At 42.7% G+C, this 16,718-nt stretch overlaps 1 protein-coding gene across 4 annotated transcripts in view; it reads right to left on the reverse strand.

The window, feature by feature from the left end:
- Positions 1 to 6,343: 6,343 nt before the first annotated feature.
- Positions 6,344 to 16,718, reverse strand: part of TEX26 (testis expressed 26) — a 40,938-nt gene continuing 30,563 nt past the window's right edge. For 3 of the 4 annotated variants that reach the window (XM_023208670.2, XM_023208669.2, XM_023208672.2), the window contains 3 exons: positions 15,412 to 15,588; positions 12,757 to 12,918; positions 6,344 to 6,998 (listed from right to left, as the gene is read on the reverse strand). In XM_023208670.2, the coding sequence (XP_023064438.1) occupies positions 6,937 to 6,998; positions 12,757 to 12,918; positions 15,412 to 15,588 (401 nt within the window). In that variant the 3' untranslated portion in view covers positions 6,344 to 6,936. The remainder of the gene's footprint in view (positions 6,999 to 12,756; positions 12,919 to 15,411; positions 15,589 to 16,718) is intronic. The other variant, XM_023208668.3, reaches the window with a different exon arrangement.

A 16,718-nucleotide genomic window follows, 5' to 3' on the forward strand; every position in this document is an offset into this window, starting at 1 on the left:
AGTGTTATAATTTTTGCAAAGATAGTTTCATGAGTCCTCATCCTGCCAGGTCTGCGCTAACTCCAGGTAGTGTCACAATTGAATTGAACTGTGAGCTAGGAGGACACCTATCTGGGGCTGGAGAACTATTCGGTGGGGGAAAAACCCACACATATGGTCACAGTAATGTTCTGTGTTGCGTGAGAGTAGCTGGAGAGTATAGAAAGAGAAAACTATCTTGCTTTCTTGCCTATGCACCCCCGTAGGCATTTCAGTTTGAAACTCTTGCTTTTGAAAATAGCCTAATTATAGCAGCTGTACATCCAATAAAAACCTGGGCCTTTACCTTGATCCAGAAACCCTTTCCTGATCCTTCAGGCTGGGTTAGGCAAACTCTTAGAAATCCCATAACTTTCTGCACATGGCTCTTTTAGGATGCTACTAAGATTTCCTTCTGTATTTGTTAGGACCCTGTTGATTACAAGTGGCAGAAATCCAGCTCAATCCAGCTGTAGTCAAATCAAGAAATGAACTGTTCGTGTGGCATGGGTGGAGATGGTTTCAAGGATAGACACTCCAATCTCATCAGATTCTTTCATTCCTCATACATCCTCTCTCAGGTCTCCATTCTCTGGGGCTGGTTGCTGTTGTGGGACTGGGAGGAAGACCACGGGCAGCTCTGAACACATCTTCTCACAGCCTCATAGCAATAGTCCCCATGGAAGAAAATCCTGGGCCAAACCCCAACCATGGCCAGAGAGGAAAGGTACCACATTCAGATGGTACCTGGCCCAGGCAGGGCACAGAGAGCCTTCAACTGACATCAGAACCACATGGCTGAATGGGGGTGGGAGAGTATCCCCCAAAGTGAGGCACACTGCTCTGGGCTGGCAAAATTGTAAATTTCATTACATTTGCCAACGTGTCTGTATTCTTTGCTAGACTCTTAGATCTTTAAGAATAGAAGAATAGATTACTGTGTCTTTCATTTCTGTATCTAGTACAGCAGGGTGTCTGGTATGAGAGACTTTAAAAATATTTAAAAATAAATGTTAAATGAAGGATAAAGTTTAAATTGTCATGGTCATATGCCTTGAATTTTCTGGAATAGTCCCAATTTTGGGATATGTCTATGATATCTTTTTTTATTAAGATTATTCTTTAAATGAATAATTTCCCTATTTTATAAAACTTTTTATAAAATTACATTCAAAAGTTTATTGAGTACCTGGCCATACCCTCTGTGGTTTTCGTTCAGCAAGTCTGGCCAACTGTTTCGGTTATATCTTCTTTGACTTTCGAATTCCCTTTAATTGCTTTTTCTGGCCTGGTTGGTGCCACAGGAGGTTAACCCTTTGGATTGCATCTCCGTCAATACCTTGCTGGTAAGCATCCATTGGGCTTGTCAGTGAGAGCCATTGCCAGGAGATCAGATTATGTGAGAGGGAAGGAGAAGCAAGGCTAGAGGAATTTTTCCCCTCTTGTTCCGTGACATGTCCCCCAAAATGACTCTGTCCCTTCCAGGGCACAGCAGCTCCCCAATAGCCCAGGCTGTCACAGGGAGAGATGGTAACAGCCTTTCTTCTCTCTCAAGTCTCTGGGAGCCTTACCCCAGGTTGATGTCCTCAGTAAGTAGTCCCTTTATTTAAGCCCCATCATCTGAAACAAATGGGGTGGGTTCTGCTTCCTGCTTAGACCTTGACTAAACTACCAACTTAACCTTCGCAGGTGCAATTTACCAATTAGATCCCCTCTCTACTTCAGTGGTTCTCACTCTTTGCTGTGCGTGGGGATCACCTGGGGAGCTTTAGCACCTGTGATCTGTCCCCAGACGTTCTGACGTAATTGGTCTGGAAAGTGGCCTCGGCATCAGGATTTAAAAAATCTCTCCAGCTCATTTGATTGGGTAGCCAAGGCTGATAAGCACTGCTCCAGCCTCACACACCTCCTGTACAGAAAGGAGAATTCTAACACGTAGTGAAAACAACTTCCTTTAACCTGCGTTTTATTTCTTACTTTCTTACAAATTATTGAAGCCTTCCTTCTAAAGGGATGTTGTTTTCTGCTTATTCATAAAAGCATTTTTAAACAAAGTGGAACAATTTTAAATGCATTTACATAACTGTTTCTTTAAGAGGTTCAAAACAAAGAACAGATATTTCTAGAAAGCATAGAAATCCACTATATGTACTTGTATTTTGAATAGGGTGTATGCAAGGGTGATGGCAGTGGCTGCTGTCATCATGCCAGCTGCAGCAGGGAAGCGCAGCTGGGGCTGTACACTCCCTGGTGCCAGTGGGGGCCCTGCCTATTCTGAGTTGGGACAGGAGCTCCCCATGTGGCTACAGCCACCCAAACCACAGCTGCAGACCCAGGCCTCCTGCTCTAGGGAGCAGGGAGGAGCCCCACCCTACTGGGTGAGGCTACAGCCGCCCAAAATGCAGCTGTGGATCAGAGCCTTCCTGTGCTCTTGGGAGAACCGGGAACAGATAGGATCTGCCTTCCCAGGTGCTGCTGCAGCTGCCTCATTCGCGGCTGCAGACCTGGGCCTCTTGCTCCAAGAAGCAGGCAGGAGCTGGGGACTAGTGGGAGCCCTGCCTCTTCTGAGTTGGTGGGGCAGAAGCTCCCAGGTGCAGCTGCACTGACCTTCCAGGCACAGGACCTAGGCCTCTCTGCAGCCTACACCCTCGAGTGCCCCAGGAAGGACCCCTGTCCCTGCAGGCTCGGGGGTGTCTGCTCCCAGTGCCTGGCCTCTCTCTGCTCCCAGTGCCCGCTCCAATCTCCCAGCAGGGTTGAGACCAAGTCCCAGTGGGAGGCTGACAGAGTCCTCGGTGGAAGGAAGTGGATCCCCAGTAAGGGCCCACCCTCAGGCCAGGGAGAGCCTGAAGACTAGGGGCTAGGCTGCCGGTCCCATGCTCTGGAGTGGGGACTCAGGGTGCCTCTTCCTGGCCCACCCATGGCCGCCCATGGACCAATCGGCATGCATTTCCTCCCTTCTGAGGTCCATAAAAGCCCTGGGCTCAGCCAGAGCAGGGCAGAGGATGGCCAGAGGACAAAGAGGGCAGAGAGATGATGGGACCAGAGGGCCAGCTGCAGAGAAGAGCACCCTCTCCACTGAGAGCTTCAGAGATGACCTGCCATCAGAAAGGGGCTGCCCACTCCTCTGAGCTGTCCTAACACTAAATGAAACTCCTCACCCTTCACTTGTGTGCCTCATTCTTCCTGGATGCAGGACAACAATTTGAGCAAAGATGCTGTGGCCACAGAGGTTCCCAACCAGAAAAAAATCAACAACACCCCAGAAATCCCCTAACAAGGGTAAGTTTTTCAGGAAGGAAAAAAAAAGAATCAAAGAGCCATTGGGGGATACCACAAGAAAAACAAATTGCAGGATTAGTAACTGTTGAAAAACGACTATCTTACAAATATAATAATAGAGATTCTAGTGCCACATAATTAACTCATGCCAGGTCCATGGCTGATCTGGGTTTGCCGATCTTCTCTGAGAATGAACCAGATTAAAGCACTCACAGCTTCTAGCACATTGAAAAAAGCAGTGGCTACTGGCCTCATGAGAAACTTTAAAGTGTTCCATGTTTAAAACACCCTTGCCATTTGGCAGATTTTAAGATACAAGAGAACCTCGACCACACGCTTTAAAATGCAATTGCTTTTTAAACACATTTGTTGATGGTGATAGAATTTAATATTTGTGAGAAAGAACTGATTCTACAAAGCTTTTCCTCATTTCGAGGGTCCCAGGAATGTTGCATCTAAATAAACGCTGTGCCTCTACCAGTCAGTTATTGCTACATTAGCCTCTGGCATGCAGCAAACAGCATTTATTTCTCATTCACAGTTTGTGAGTCATTGGGGCAGGTCAGCTGGAGTGACTCGTTTTTCTCCTGGGACCAGTGAGCAGCCCGGGTTTATTTCTTCTAACAACCCATTAGCCAAAGAAAGCCTCATGGCTATGCTCACATACAAGGGCAGGGGAAATACATTCCGTCTTTAGTGGGAGGCACTGCAAGGTTTACATGACCAAGGGTGTGGATACAGGGAGAGATGAAGAATTGGGACCAATAATTCACTTTACCACCGTCCCTAAAGCAAAAGTCTGTCAAAGATGACATCTCAATACTGTATTTACAGGTAGAATATCTTGCTCTAGAGTGATATCACTGACAAGTTCTAGAACCCTGTAGGTAAGATGACTTTTTGTGTCTGGACAGATGGCAGTACTCATCCATAGGCTGTCTGCCCCAGGGCAAGGCTTTTCTTGGCTGCCCTACCCCCAGAATACCTAAATGATCTCCAAAGAAGTAATCAGGGTTTGAGGGGAGGAGGAGAGCATTGAACAGGTGGTGCATGGAGAATTTCTGGGGCAGTGAAACTATCCTGTGTGATACTATAATAGTGGATAGCTGGCACTATGCTTTTGTCATAACCCATAGAACTTTATAGCACAAAGAGTGAACCTCAATGTATGTGAATTTTTATAAAATCATTTGGGAGGTGAGGGATCCCATCTGGGACTCCCAAGATGTAGAGATAGGTTAAAAACTTAAGATGCATGCACAGACATGTCTGCAGTGGTGAAAAACTCAAGTCCTACACAAAACTTTGCTACCAAAATTTGAAGAAGACGAATAGTATAAAAACAACATTCATGGGTGATCTGCAACTTGAATCAATAGAAATTTATTGGAATTATATTTCAATAAATTTATAGAAATGTGTTTACTGTTGTGAAATAAGTTACATAGAATACAAGAGTCTATGCTATCAGAAATACAATGGCACTCACACCATGATATGACTCTTGCCTCCTTGATCTCTTTTTGTATGACTTTTCCCTGTCCCCAGCCAACTCACTATGTATGCGTCAACCAGTCTACCTTCTTCCAGTTCCTAGAACACCAAAATCGTTACTATCTTAAGGCCCTTGCCTTGCTGTTATCTATGCCTGGAAAGGTCTTGCCCCATCTCTCCATGTGGTTGGCTCCTTCTTCTCTTGAAGTTTCATCTCAGACAGGACCCTCTTGGTGCCCTCCTCTAGAATGGAAGTTCCATTACTGTCTCACTAGTGCATTATCCCCATCCCCTAAAGCCCTGCTTGGCATGTAGTAGGTGCTCAATAAATCTTGTGGACCAAAGGGGCTACTCATTCATTAATATTTGGCTCAGGGCCCTGATGGAGTATGGGCCTCTGCTTTGGAACGGTTGCTGTGAGGACAGTCAGGAAGTCCCACACTACACACACTAAACCAAGAGAGAGTCCATGTAAAGCTCCTGGGTGGCCACTCTGACAGTCTTAAGCACTCTAAGAAAGGCATAAAAGCAGCTTCATGCTCAAGTATTGACCCAGATCTGCAAAGGACGTTGGGGTGGGGAGACGCTTAGCTGATAAATAGAAAACTACCCCTGTCTAAAGCAGGGATGGTTGGGATATGACTGCCTTGGTACAAAATGGGAGCAGGAAATAGGACAGGCCCAAACAAGGGCTCAAAAAAGGAAACAAACAAACAAACCCCAAAGCAACAACAACAACAACAAACTCTTGCTGCTGGTGGGAAACCTAGAGGGCAAGCTTCTTTTCCACACGAGCCCTGCTGGCAGCTGTGTGTGTGTGTGTGTGTGTGTGTGTGTGCACGTGCGTAAGAGCACGTGCAGGGGATGTAGTGAAAAGTACAGTGTGAAATGAGGAAATAAAGGATGTCTTCTCAGTCAGTAGCCATGGGAGGAACGGGGAAGTACAAGGCCCTGAGAGCATAGAGATGATGGCATTTTTATATACTGGGGGGGAAACCCAAATCTAGTAATGACCATGTGTAATAAAAACTACTAGTATCATGAAAAACAATATACTTCCAAAACCAACATTAGAGGGGAAAATGAAGAAAATTAGGAAAAGTAAAACTAAAAAGAACAAACAGCAAACGGCAAGCAAAAAAAAAAAAAAAAAAAAAAAGATATAGAAAACAAAACCCAGTATGTGAAGCATCACAGTTGCTCTGTACTGACTAAATTCTCTGAAGACAAAGACTGTCATGTTAGTTACAAAATAAAAGCCAGGCATAATTTATTTCTAGAAACAAAGTTATAAAGACAGATTGGAAATGAAAGCAAGGACATACTGAGCAAATGCAAAGGTAAAACCAAAATCAAACCAGCACCAATAGCAACATTAATATCAACTAAAATGCAATTTAAAGCCAAAAAGCATTAACCAGCCAAAGATGAATAACATATAAGGGGCAATGTTAATCAATGAAGAAGCTCTGTATAATTCATAAACCCTAATAGAATACAAAATACAGCAGTCACATACATAAAGCAAAAAACCCAGAAATACAAGGGAAGATTAATAAAAATATATGTATTGTGGAAGGTTCCAATATTCTTTCAGAATTGGACAATTCAAGTATACAATTGAAGATATAAAGGATTTAAAAAATACAATAAACTATAATTTTTTTCTCATATTCACGTAACACACAATCATATACTTGATTAATCGCATTAAATAAAACTGTAATTGATTTCCCAAAAGCAGATTTTTAAACTTTCATTCATTCAAAGAAGAGATAAGCAATAAAATGATTTTTTAAGTCTCTAATTACTGGGACATTAAAAAAATCTCTTCCACGTAATTCCTAGTTCACAGGAGAAATCAAAATTGAAATCACAAATTAAGTATCCAAAAGGGAAAAGAAAAAACACTGTATCAAAACCTATTGGATATAGCTAAAGCTATGTTCAGGGGAAATTTTGTAGCCTTAAATAATTGTATTATTTAAAAAATAAAGCAAAGCAAAAGACACAAATTCATGACTATCACAACATAATTGAAGCTATTTGCATCTCATTTTTCCTTGATAATTGAGAAAATGACTAAGAATGTCCTCGTGCTTCCATTGATTTTCAGATTTTCTTCACTTGTACTATTTTCTCTTTTCATTTCTTTGTTTTGTTAGTGTCACAGTGAGTACGAATAAAGCGATCAATAATTTGTCTATCTGAAAAGTATGAAGAAAAACAGGATGAAAATTTCCATGTAAGTATTTAAATACTAAATTGAGAAATTCTAGAAAGAAGAAAATATCTAATAATGTTACTAAATACACAAATTGGATAAGAGATCAAAATAATAGCAGGCTATTATACCTAATACCTAAACAGGCACAGTTGTGTAATTATTGATTAAGAAGAGTAAACTTAATATTCAAGGGACAGAACACGAATTTCAGAATGAAACAGGCTTAAGTTTCAGTTCTGTGCTGGCAAGTGTTAGCAAATGATTTAACCTCTCCACTTCCTCAGTTCCTCATCTTTGAATACAGCCAGCAGTACTTGCCATGCACAGACGTTGGAATAGATTAGGGATACTGTGTGTGAAGCACCCAGACAGTGCCTGGCCCATCAAAAACAATAAATGGTCATCTTATCCTTTTATTACTGGGTGCATAGTAATAAACAGTGATGATAAACAATACAGATTATTCTTCCAAAATTTTCACAGAAGCCAGGGCTGTTTTTGTACCCACCAACATTGGTAAGCTTTGCTGTCCTTGAATGGTAACTGTCTGACCTTGGGAAGGCCCTTCAACTCCCCTCCCTGGCCTCCATTTCCTGATCTGTAACATTAAGGAGTCTTGTCTGGTTCTGAACATCTATGATTCCCTACTCCTAATCATATATATTATATATATATATATATATATATATATATATATATATATATATATAATACTTTTTTTTTTTAGATGGAGTCTCACTCTATTGCTCAGGCTGGAGCGCAGGGGTGCGATCTCAGCTCACTGCAACCTCTGCCTCCCAAGTTCAAGCAATTCTCCTGCCTCAGCCTCCCGAGTAGCTGGGATTACAGGCATGCGCCACCATGTCCAGCTAATTTTTGTACTTTTAGTATAATCCCAGACTCCTGAGCTCAAGTGATCTACCTGCCTCGGCCTCCCAAAGTTCTGGGATTACAGGCAGGAGCCACTGCGCCCAGCCCTTAATCATATATATTTTTAACAGTACAGAGTGGAGCTGTAAAACTTTATTCACTCCCAGCAGTTATCACCCGTGCAGCCAAAACCAAAAAGGAGTGAAAATGCAAATGATGTCATGCCCATATTCAATGTTCATGTTATCCTGCTCAATGTCACAAATGCCAGTGGAGGCCTGTAGATCAGGGATGTCTGTGTGTGCATGTGTGTGTGTGCATGTGTGTGTTTGTTCCTGTTTTCTCTCCAATTATGTCTTTGTTTTTGTGATTTCATGTTTAATTTTGAAGCATCCCTACCGTACTCTATACCTTGTCTCCAGTATTTTTTTTAGTTGGGTATACTTTTCATAAAGTGAAATTCACTAATCTTTTGTGTACAGTTTGATGAAGTGACATGTGCATTACTGTAATCCATGACCACAGGATGATATAGATCATTCCTTCCATCCCAAAAGACCCTTCATGCCCCTTCCCAGTCAACACTCCCTACTTCAAGACAGCCACTGTTCTGGTTTCTTTCATCAAAGGTAAGTTTTCCCAGTTGTAGAGCTTCAAATAAATGAAATCATACAGAAGGTATTGTTTTGTGTCTGGCTTCTTTCATTCAGCATGGTTTTGAGGTTCATACATTTTGTTGTATATATCAATAACTAATTTCATTTTATTGAGTGGTATCTCATTATGTGAATATGTCACAGTTTATCTATTTTCCTACTGTTGGAGATTTGGGTTGCATCCAGTTTGAGGCTATTAAGAATGAAGTGGTTATAAACATTCTTGCACATGTCCTTTTATGGACATATGGTTTCCTTTCTCTCGGGCAAATACCCAGAAGTGGAATTTCTGGGTCATGGAGTAGGTATATGTTTATCTTTAGGAGAAGCTGTCAGACCTCTTTCCACAGCGATTGTCCTCTTTGATGGCTGGGCACAGTGCCTCATGCCTGTAATCCCAGCACTTTGGAAGGCCAAGGCAGGTGGATCACTTGAGGCCAGGAGTTTGAGACTAGCCTGGCCAATATGGCAAAACTCTGTCTCTACTAAAAAATCGAAAAACAGTTAGCTGGGCGTGGTGGTACACGCCTGTAATCCCAGCTGCTTGGGAAGCTGAGGCATGAGAATTGCTTGAATCCTCAAGGCAGACGTTGCAGTGAGCTGAGATCGCGCCACTGCACTCCAGCCTGGGCGACAGAGGGAGATTCTGTCTCAAAAACAAAAACAAAAATAACAACAAAGGAATGGTATTCAGTACTCTTTAACATTGCCACCAATGCTGTACGGGGTTCTGACTGCTTCCTCTCACTGATATGTGCTATTGTCAGTCTTTCTAGTTTTAAACATTTTAAGCATTGTATCTATTACCAAAGAATTTATCTTAATATAAGAAAAAAATCCTTTCTTCTGATACCAGAGATAGACATACACGGTTCATCAAGTTTTGCATGAATTAGTAAAAAAGGATGAGAGTGTGTAAAATTTAATGTCAATTTAACTGTTCAAAAAGGCTACCAGTTGTAAGTCAATGATACCAATCTTTATTATGTATAAATGAAAATTCATTTCCTCATGATTTTGTTTATGCTGTTGCTTCTGCCAGGAATGGTCCTGCTTCTCTTTACTATGCAGATTCATCTTTAAGACTTAAAGGATCCCTCTTCCAGGCAGCCTTTCCTCATCTCCTGTCCATCCACAGGGTTGGGAGTACCCCTCACAGGCTGCTACCATACCCAAAGATTACTTTGATTACAGAACTGGTGACATTTTAATTACGTGTTTATCTCCCATACCAGATAATGAGTTCCCCGAGAAGAAGGGTTCCTTATTTATCTTTGTATCAACTGAGCATTTATTGAGTAAATACGTTGATTCTTAATACTGAATCACAGGCTAGGAAGAAATACCTTTTGCATGGCCATTTGTGGGAGTTTCAGTTGGAGGAAGAGATAGGGAGGGAGCCATAGCTGAACAAATTCACAGAAAACTGGGTTTCAGATCATTTTACCTTTCAACTGGGGACAAAGTGGACTGATGACACAGTCTTTACCAATAGGAAACAGTTGCCCAATGAGCAAGCTTTTGAGTGGTCTGAAGCAGACTTGGGGATTAAAACAATTTTGAAAGTAGAATAGCCACCAAAGATAACTAGTTCAACCTCCTCAAGTTATAAATAAACTGAATACCAAATAGTGGTGACACAGAGTTAGTGGAAATGAAAGGTTTGCCTTCAGCTCTCTTTCCTTTATGCTTTCACAGCTTTATTTTTTGTCATACTGGAGTTTTCTCTTCTCTGTGTTTCACCCCCTACACACACACTATTTCTCTCCCACACCCTCACCTCCTATCCAACTTTGTCCATTACTTAAGAACTAGCCTGGTCTTTTCCCTTTCTCTCTCTCTCTCTCTCTCAAAATGTACCTGTTCTAGGCTCCTATTCCATCAAAGCCTACCACCTATGAGAGATAATTCTGTAAAATAATTTAAGCTGAGTTAATAATAATTCTGCCTAACACATCTGCCAGGTTCTTAAATTATCTGCATATATACTCAGCTACAAAAGCTCTGCTGTGATATTCACCAGCTGAAAAGCATCAGTGCCACCCCTGACACTAGAAAATGACAAGAGGTTTTGGGCAGAAGAATTCAGAGGGAATCTTCCATTTGTTTTTCAGCTTCTAACAAAGCTGGCATTGATGAGTGGGCCATTCTACAGCAGAGCTTGGAAAGAGGAGTGAAAATCCATGGGAAGCAGATCTTGCATCAGCCCAAGGCAGCACCCAAGAGCAAAGCTCTGGGGCATGAGCCTTTAGGCACCTGCCCCTCGTGCTGCCCCGAGGGAACCAGGAAAGCAGAAGAGCTAAGAAGAAACAAAACCTTAGCTTATTCTAAGTTACCTTGTTAGCTAACAGGTCATACCTCACCTGTCTGGGGAGGAAAGCCCCATTAGGTGGACAGAGTGTTTACCTGAAAGATCAGCTTACGGTATCTTGGTATCTCGGAGAATGTAGATCCAAGGCTGTCAGAGCACTTTGAGGAGTCCCTAGTTCACCCTCAGGGGGCGCCACTAAGGCTTGGATTGCACCTGACACACAGTAAGAGACAGCAGTGCCTGCAGCCACCATGGTTTCCATGGGGGCAGAGAAATGACAGCTGCATCTGCATTGCAAGTCCCTGGGCAGATGGGAGCATCTGCTCAGCAAAGACAAAAATCCTCTTTCTACAGGGCCCAACAGATGTGGATCCTAAAGGTAAAAAGAGCTTCTTGTAAAATGCAGCGGATAATTTAATATACAAAATTGAGAGCAAGAACAGGCGGGCTGACTTGAGCTTGCTGCAAAGCCTTGCCTGGACCCTCTGGGAAGATTGAGCCGGTGGACCCTTAGGAGCCTCTTGGTTTTCTTCTGAAGTGCCAGACTGGCCCAGAGGCATCTGTGGAGAGCAGGGAGGCATCATACTCCCTCCATGTTCCTTTCTCTCAACAGAAAATGCATACTCCTGTCTCAATAGGAGGGAAACACCTGCTTCTTGTACCTCCCTGAAACCCAACATTCAAGTTCTTAGAAGGGTCTTTAGGCTCTCAGCCATAATGTGTGAGAGTGGAAAATACCTCCTTTCTCCCAAAACACACACACACACACACACACACACACACACCCCTCCCTGTCAGCCTTGCCTACAGTAGGTTTTCAGTGTTCCTTAGGGCAGGAGATCCCAAAAACAAGGTTTTCAGTGAGGATTTCCGAGGTGCAAGCTCTTCTGATTGTGGCTGGGGACAGCACCTGGAGGCCCAAGAGAGTCAGACGAGAGACAAAGAGCACTTGGAGGGATCCCACATGGCCAGTGGAAGTCCCAACCTCATCACAGGGCACACAATAAATTAGTAGCCCCCAAATAGCCTAGAGCACAAAATGGGGTACAGAAAATGGTCAGCTGGGTACAGGAATAAATATTAGACCTTTATTGGTATTCGGTTTTTACTTCCTTCTGTAAGTTTGTATGTTTTATAAATGTATGTGATACATTAGTTTAGTTGGCATATGAATATATTTTATATAAATTTTTACATCTGCATCGGGTGTTGTGCCCACAAATGAGGAGGAATGGGGGATGTGTGATCCCTCACGTAGGATGCTGAGAGGCAGGTTACAGGAAGAGCTTAGTCTCCTCTCCTCAAGCTCTCTTATTCTCTGAGTTGACATTCTACACACTCTCAGTTAGACTGACCAGTTGCCCCTAAGATGCTCCCAAATAATTCCAGTCACTTGGCTGCAAACTAGGATAAGTCTTTGTCATGTGGAGTGAAGCGACATCAATGGCATTTGCTCTCCTTGAGAGAGTGACATATAGAGATTCTCCTGTACCTTAAAAAGCCTGTCACAAAAATGTACCAGCAAGAGAAAATAAAGATTAGGCAAACTACAGCAAAACAATGTGACTGTACAAACACCCAGAGGAGAAATCAATTAGCTCTAAGAGAAAGAGGAATCATCCTTGGGCAATTCAACCACAGGCAAAATGAGATCAGAAATGAGTGAAAACTGTGTCTCTTTTTTAATAAGTAGGGATATAGTCACTGGGGCCTCCTTAAAGGAAAATGTCTTTTCAGTGGATTGAGGTTTGCACAACACCATGAGATTTTTTTTATTTTTTGAGGCAATGTTTTCATTTTTGTGGGCATTCAACTCCAGTGGCTAGAACTTGGAACAGTTTCTATTTGGCAAAAGCAATGAATTATGATCTGTAAGTGCATGAAATAAGACCTCATCTTACCTTTGTAAGAAACACTCTGAAGGTACTCTTTGACTTGAGAGGAAGTAAATGAGTTTAAAAGCATTAAGAAATCTGGGTAGGTTTTGTCATAGTCACTTTGGTATGTGGTCTGTTTCTTCGTGTGGTCTTGGTTCCTCAGGTAGCTGTGCAGCACAGAAGGCACTACAGAAATACACAGGGGAGGAGAGGCCGGGAGGCTGGCACCCAAGCACAGCAGTCTTACCCTTATTGTTTGAAAATGACCCTGACAGCCCCCAGCCCAGCTTTGAGCTTAGGCAGTATCCTTCACAATGCTGGTCACTAAGGCTCTGTATTAAACCAATTCTTCCATTGACCAGGGCTAAGCAGAGCTACAGGGACTTCCAGCCTGTTGCTGCTGGAAGGGGCAGTGATGGGAGACAATGACCAGAAGGGTGAGTTGGACCATCACTTTCAGAAGAGAAGTTTTCCCTAAACTTGACTCTTATGCAGGTCAGTGCATTACGATGGTGAAGGAAACTGAAATATTTCACCCCAAATTACACGTCTTTGATATACTTGGAGATGGCTGTTGAGAAGGCCTGCAGATACAAGTAGCCCTGCAAAGTTGTCTTTGAGAGTGGGGTGACCTGCATCCATAGGGAATCTGCACTGATGCAGCCTGGCTTTCCAAGGCCTTCCCTTGTCTGGATCTAAGAAAGATGAACTAAGATCAGACTTTATAGGCCTAAAACAAACCTTTACCATCATTCTCTCTGGGGGCTGCTACCACTGAACAAGACCACCTTTGCTAGCCAGGCCTGCTCTTCTCCCCCTCCCATAACCTGTTTAACCAGCTCTTTCTATAACCTCAAGATGGTATAAAATCATCAACCCTCCCATCAATTCTTTGAGTTCTTATATTTTGCTTGACTGCCATGCATGTTAATAAATTTATATGCTTTTTCTCCATTTAATCTGCCTTTTGCCAGTTGATTTTTCAGCAAACTTTCAGAGGGTAAAGAGGAAGTTTGCCCTTGGCCACTATGATGGTGACATTCACTGCCTGCTTAATAAACAAAGATCCTCATAGAAGCTTCTTTTTCTTTCAGGACATCTCCTGTGCACATTTGGGATGGCACAGTAAGGGATCTCCCTCCAGAGACCTAGGCATCTTCAGATGAGCATTGTGGAAGAACGATGATGTCTACAGTCATGGCTCATTGTCCATTTGGACTAATGGGGGTATGAGGTGCAGGCAACACCCAAATCACTTATATTTGATTATGAATATTGCTCATTTAATGTGAGTTCTGATATTCAAGAGACTACAGTGAAAAAAGTAATAAAATCACGACGTAAAAACCAGATTTTCACAATTTGCCCGATCTTTTTAAACCTTCAGAACAGCTCTCAGCTCCAGGGATCCCCTTTAAGGGGTCATTAAGCAAATGGAGGGCCCAGACTGGTGAGAGGATTTGACGCTGCACCCTGAGAAGAGTGTTTGTAGGGCCTGGAAATGCTCTAACTGGAAAAGAGAAAACTTACAAGGCATATGGCAAGGTTTTCATAGAATAATAGATTTATACTAATTAACATCCATGGGAAGAAGTGGAACCAGAGGCTAGAAGTTTAGCAAGGAATATTGCAGCTGCTAAACTTCTACACAGTTGGAGCATTGGACAACGAGGGGGCATGGGGCTACCCTGAAGTGGATACGCAGGGGCACTGTCACCCCTTGGCAAGGATGGAGTCAGGCAGATTCACACACTCCATGAGGCTCTGGGCAAGGTAATTTCTAGACCACCTTCTAACCCCGAGGTGCTAAGCGTCAATTCTGTGATTATTGTCTCAGGTACTACTTGATCCCAACTCCATGCCAGGAATGAATCATGTCTCAGACTGACACCAAGTTTTCTGCTTAACTAGTAGCTTGGAGGTGGCTTGGTCGTGGAATTTTTAAAAACTTTCAAGGGATGCACGCGTGGATACACTTCCAGTAGAAAATTGAGACTACACTGGATTCCCGCCTCATCTCTTTCTGTCACTTTACAGCAACTGCATCCTTCCTCTCATTTTTTAAAAGGAGGAAGTATCCCATAATCCCAACCACTGCCCCTGCCCAGCAGGGATGACACTCATTTCTTGGCCTAAGCAGTCAGTCATCTTCTGAAATGTACTGGCTCCCTGGGTTCCAGGTTGGGAGCCACAGCCATGAAGTTCTGACTTCATGCCAGGATCCCTGGCTTTCTTCTTGACTATTACGAAAACGGGCTGCCAGCGTCCTCTGTGTTGAGAAGTTTTGGGGCCAGGGGTTAGGATCTATGAGGTTGTTTTAGAAACCGCAGCTGGGCTGGGCACGGTGGCTCACGCCTGTAATCTCAGCACTTTGGGAGGCTGAGGCAGGCAGATCACCTGACATCAGGCGTTTTAGACCAGTCTGGCCAACATGGCGAAACCCCGTCTCTACTGAAAATACAAAAAAATTAGCTGGGCGTAATGGTGGGCGCCTGTAATCCCAGCTACTTGGGAGGCTGAGGCAGGAGAATCACTTGAACCTGGGAGGTGGAGACTGCAGTGAGCCGAGATCGTGCCACTGCACTCCAGCCTGGGCTACAAGAGTGAAACTCCATCTCAAAAAAAGAAAAGAAAAGAAAAAGAAAAAGAATAAGAAAAAGAAATCGCAGCTGTACTCACCTAGACCCTGAGAAGCAACGGGCAAGCTTGAGTAGCATCCGTATTTGAAACTGAAATCCTGAAGCTCAGGAATTTTAGCTGGAATTTGGTAATTCCTTCGGAATTCGGTGTCTGGAGGTCGAGGAAGTAACTTTTCACATTCCAGAGACACGTGAGAACTTTTCTTCATCTTCTGAGCTGGGGTGGAATGGAAATGGAAGGCAATACTTACTCCTTGTGAACAAAGTAGCTAAACCCATTCTTGCTGTATTTAGAGGTCCGGTCAAGGTGCTCTGTATGAACACTTCAATGAAGAAATAATTTTCTGCTTTATCAGTCACAGGAAGTATATGCTCAAATGATCAGAAGTGGTCTCTAGTGAATGTATTTTTATGTCACGAGTCTGCTCAGGGGCAGCAGAAGAGGCTGATCACTCCACGGAGTCTGTCTGGTCCCTGGGGCAGAGGTGGGTGTCAGAGAGATTTTGGATAGGGCCAGGTTGCCATATAAAACATGGGATGCGCAGTTAAATTTGAATTTCAGATAAATAATGACTTTTTAGTGTAAATACTTGCTATCTACTGCATGTCATTATTCAAATTTAACTGGGTATCCCATAGTTTTATTTGCTTAATCTGGCAGGCCTAGATGGGGTGGTGTATATCATCCCCATTATCTGGAAAAAAAAAACATTCGAACTTATCCCTTACTGATGGAGGGTTAGGTAACATCACTGGCATTAGTGGATAGCACCACTATTATTTCTTTGAAATATCTCTGCTAAAACATATTCATTAAATATCTATGAAGCACTGAAGCCAGCGTTACAAACATTATCAGATTAGAGAGGCAAGAGTCACAATCCATCTCACTTAGAATGAGTTCATTCCTGATTCTTGCTACAAAGACTTAGTTCAGAGGCATATCATCTAACACCATCTTTATTCAGAAAGACAAAGATGTCAAAAACATGGATTTCATGAGCAATGTCCAAACAGTGCAAATTACTATTGACACTGAACTCAATTCTCTTCCAAATTAGTTTTCCAATAGATCTTTTCAGAATAAATCCTAATATAAATTGTATATCAAACGATTTACAATGGTACCTACTGGTATACATTTTATATCAAAGGATACATAATTGCATCTGCTGGCACCTGAGAGCATTTTTATATTGATTTTTTAAAAATGATTTCTGTCTAGACCAGCAGAGGAGGAGAGGATTCCAGTACATGTTGCCTCTTACTTTAGATAACTCAGGAGGAGAGGGCATAAGTATTTAATAGCCCTTGTAATGACCTCATAAACTGCCCATACAGAAGACA

Source organism: Piliocolobus tephrosceles, chromosome X (assembly GCF_002776525.5).
Source record: "Piliocolobus tephrosceles isolate RC106 chromosome X, ASM277652v3, whole genome shotgun sequence".
NCBI classification, from domain to species: domain Eukaryota; kingdom Metazoa; phylum Chordata; class Mammalia; order Primates; family Cercopithecidae; genus Piliocolobus; species Piliocolobus tephrosceles.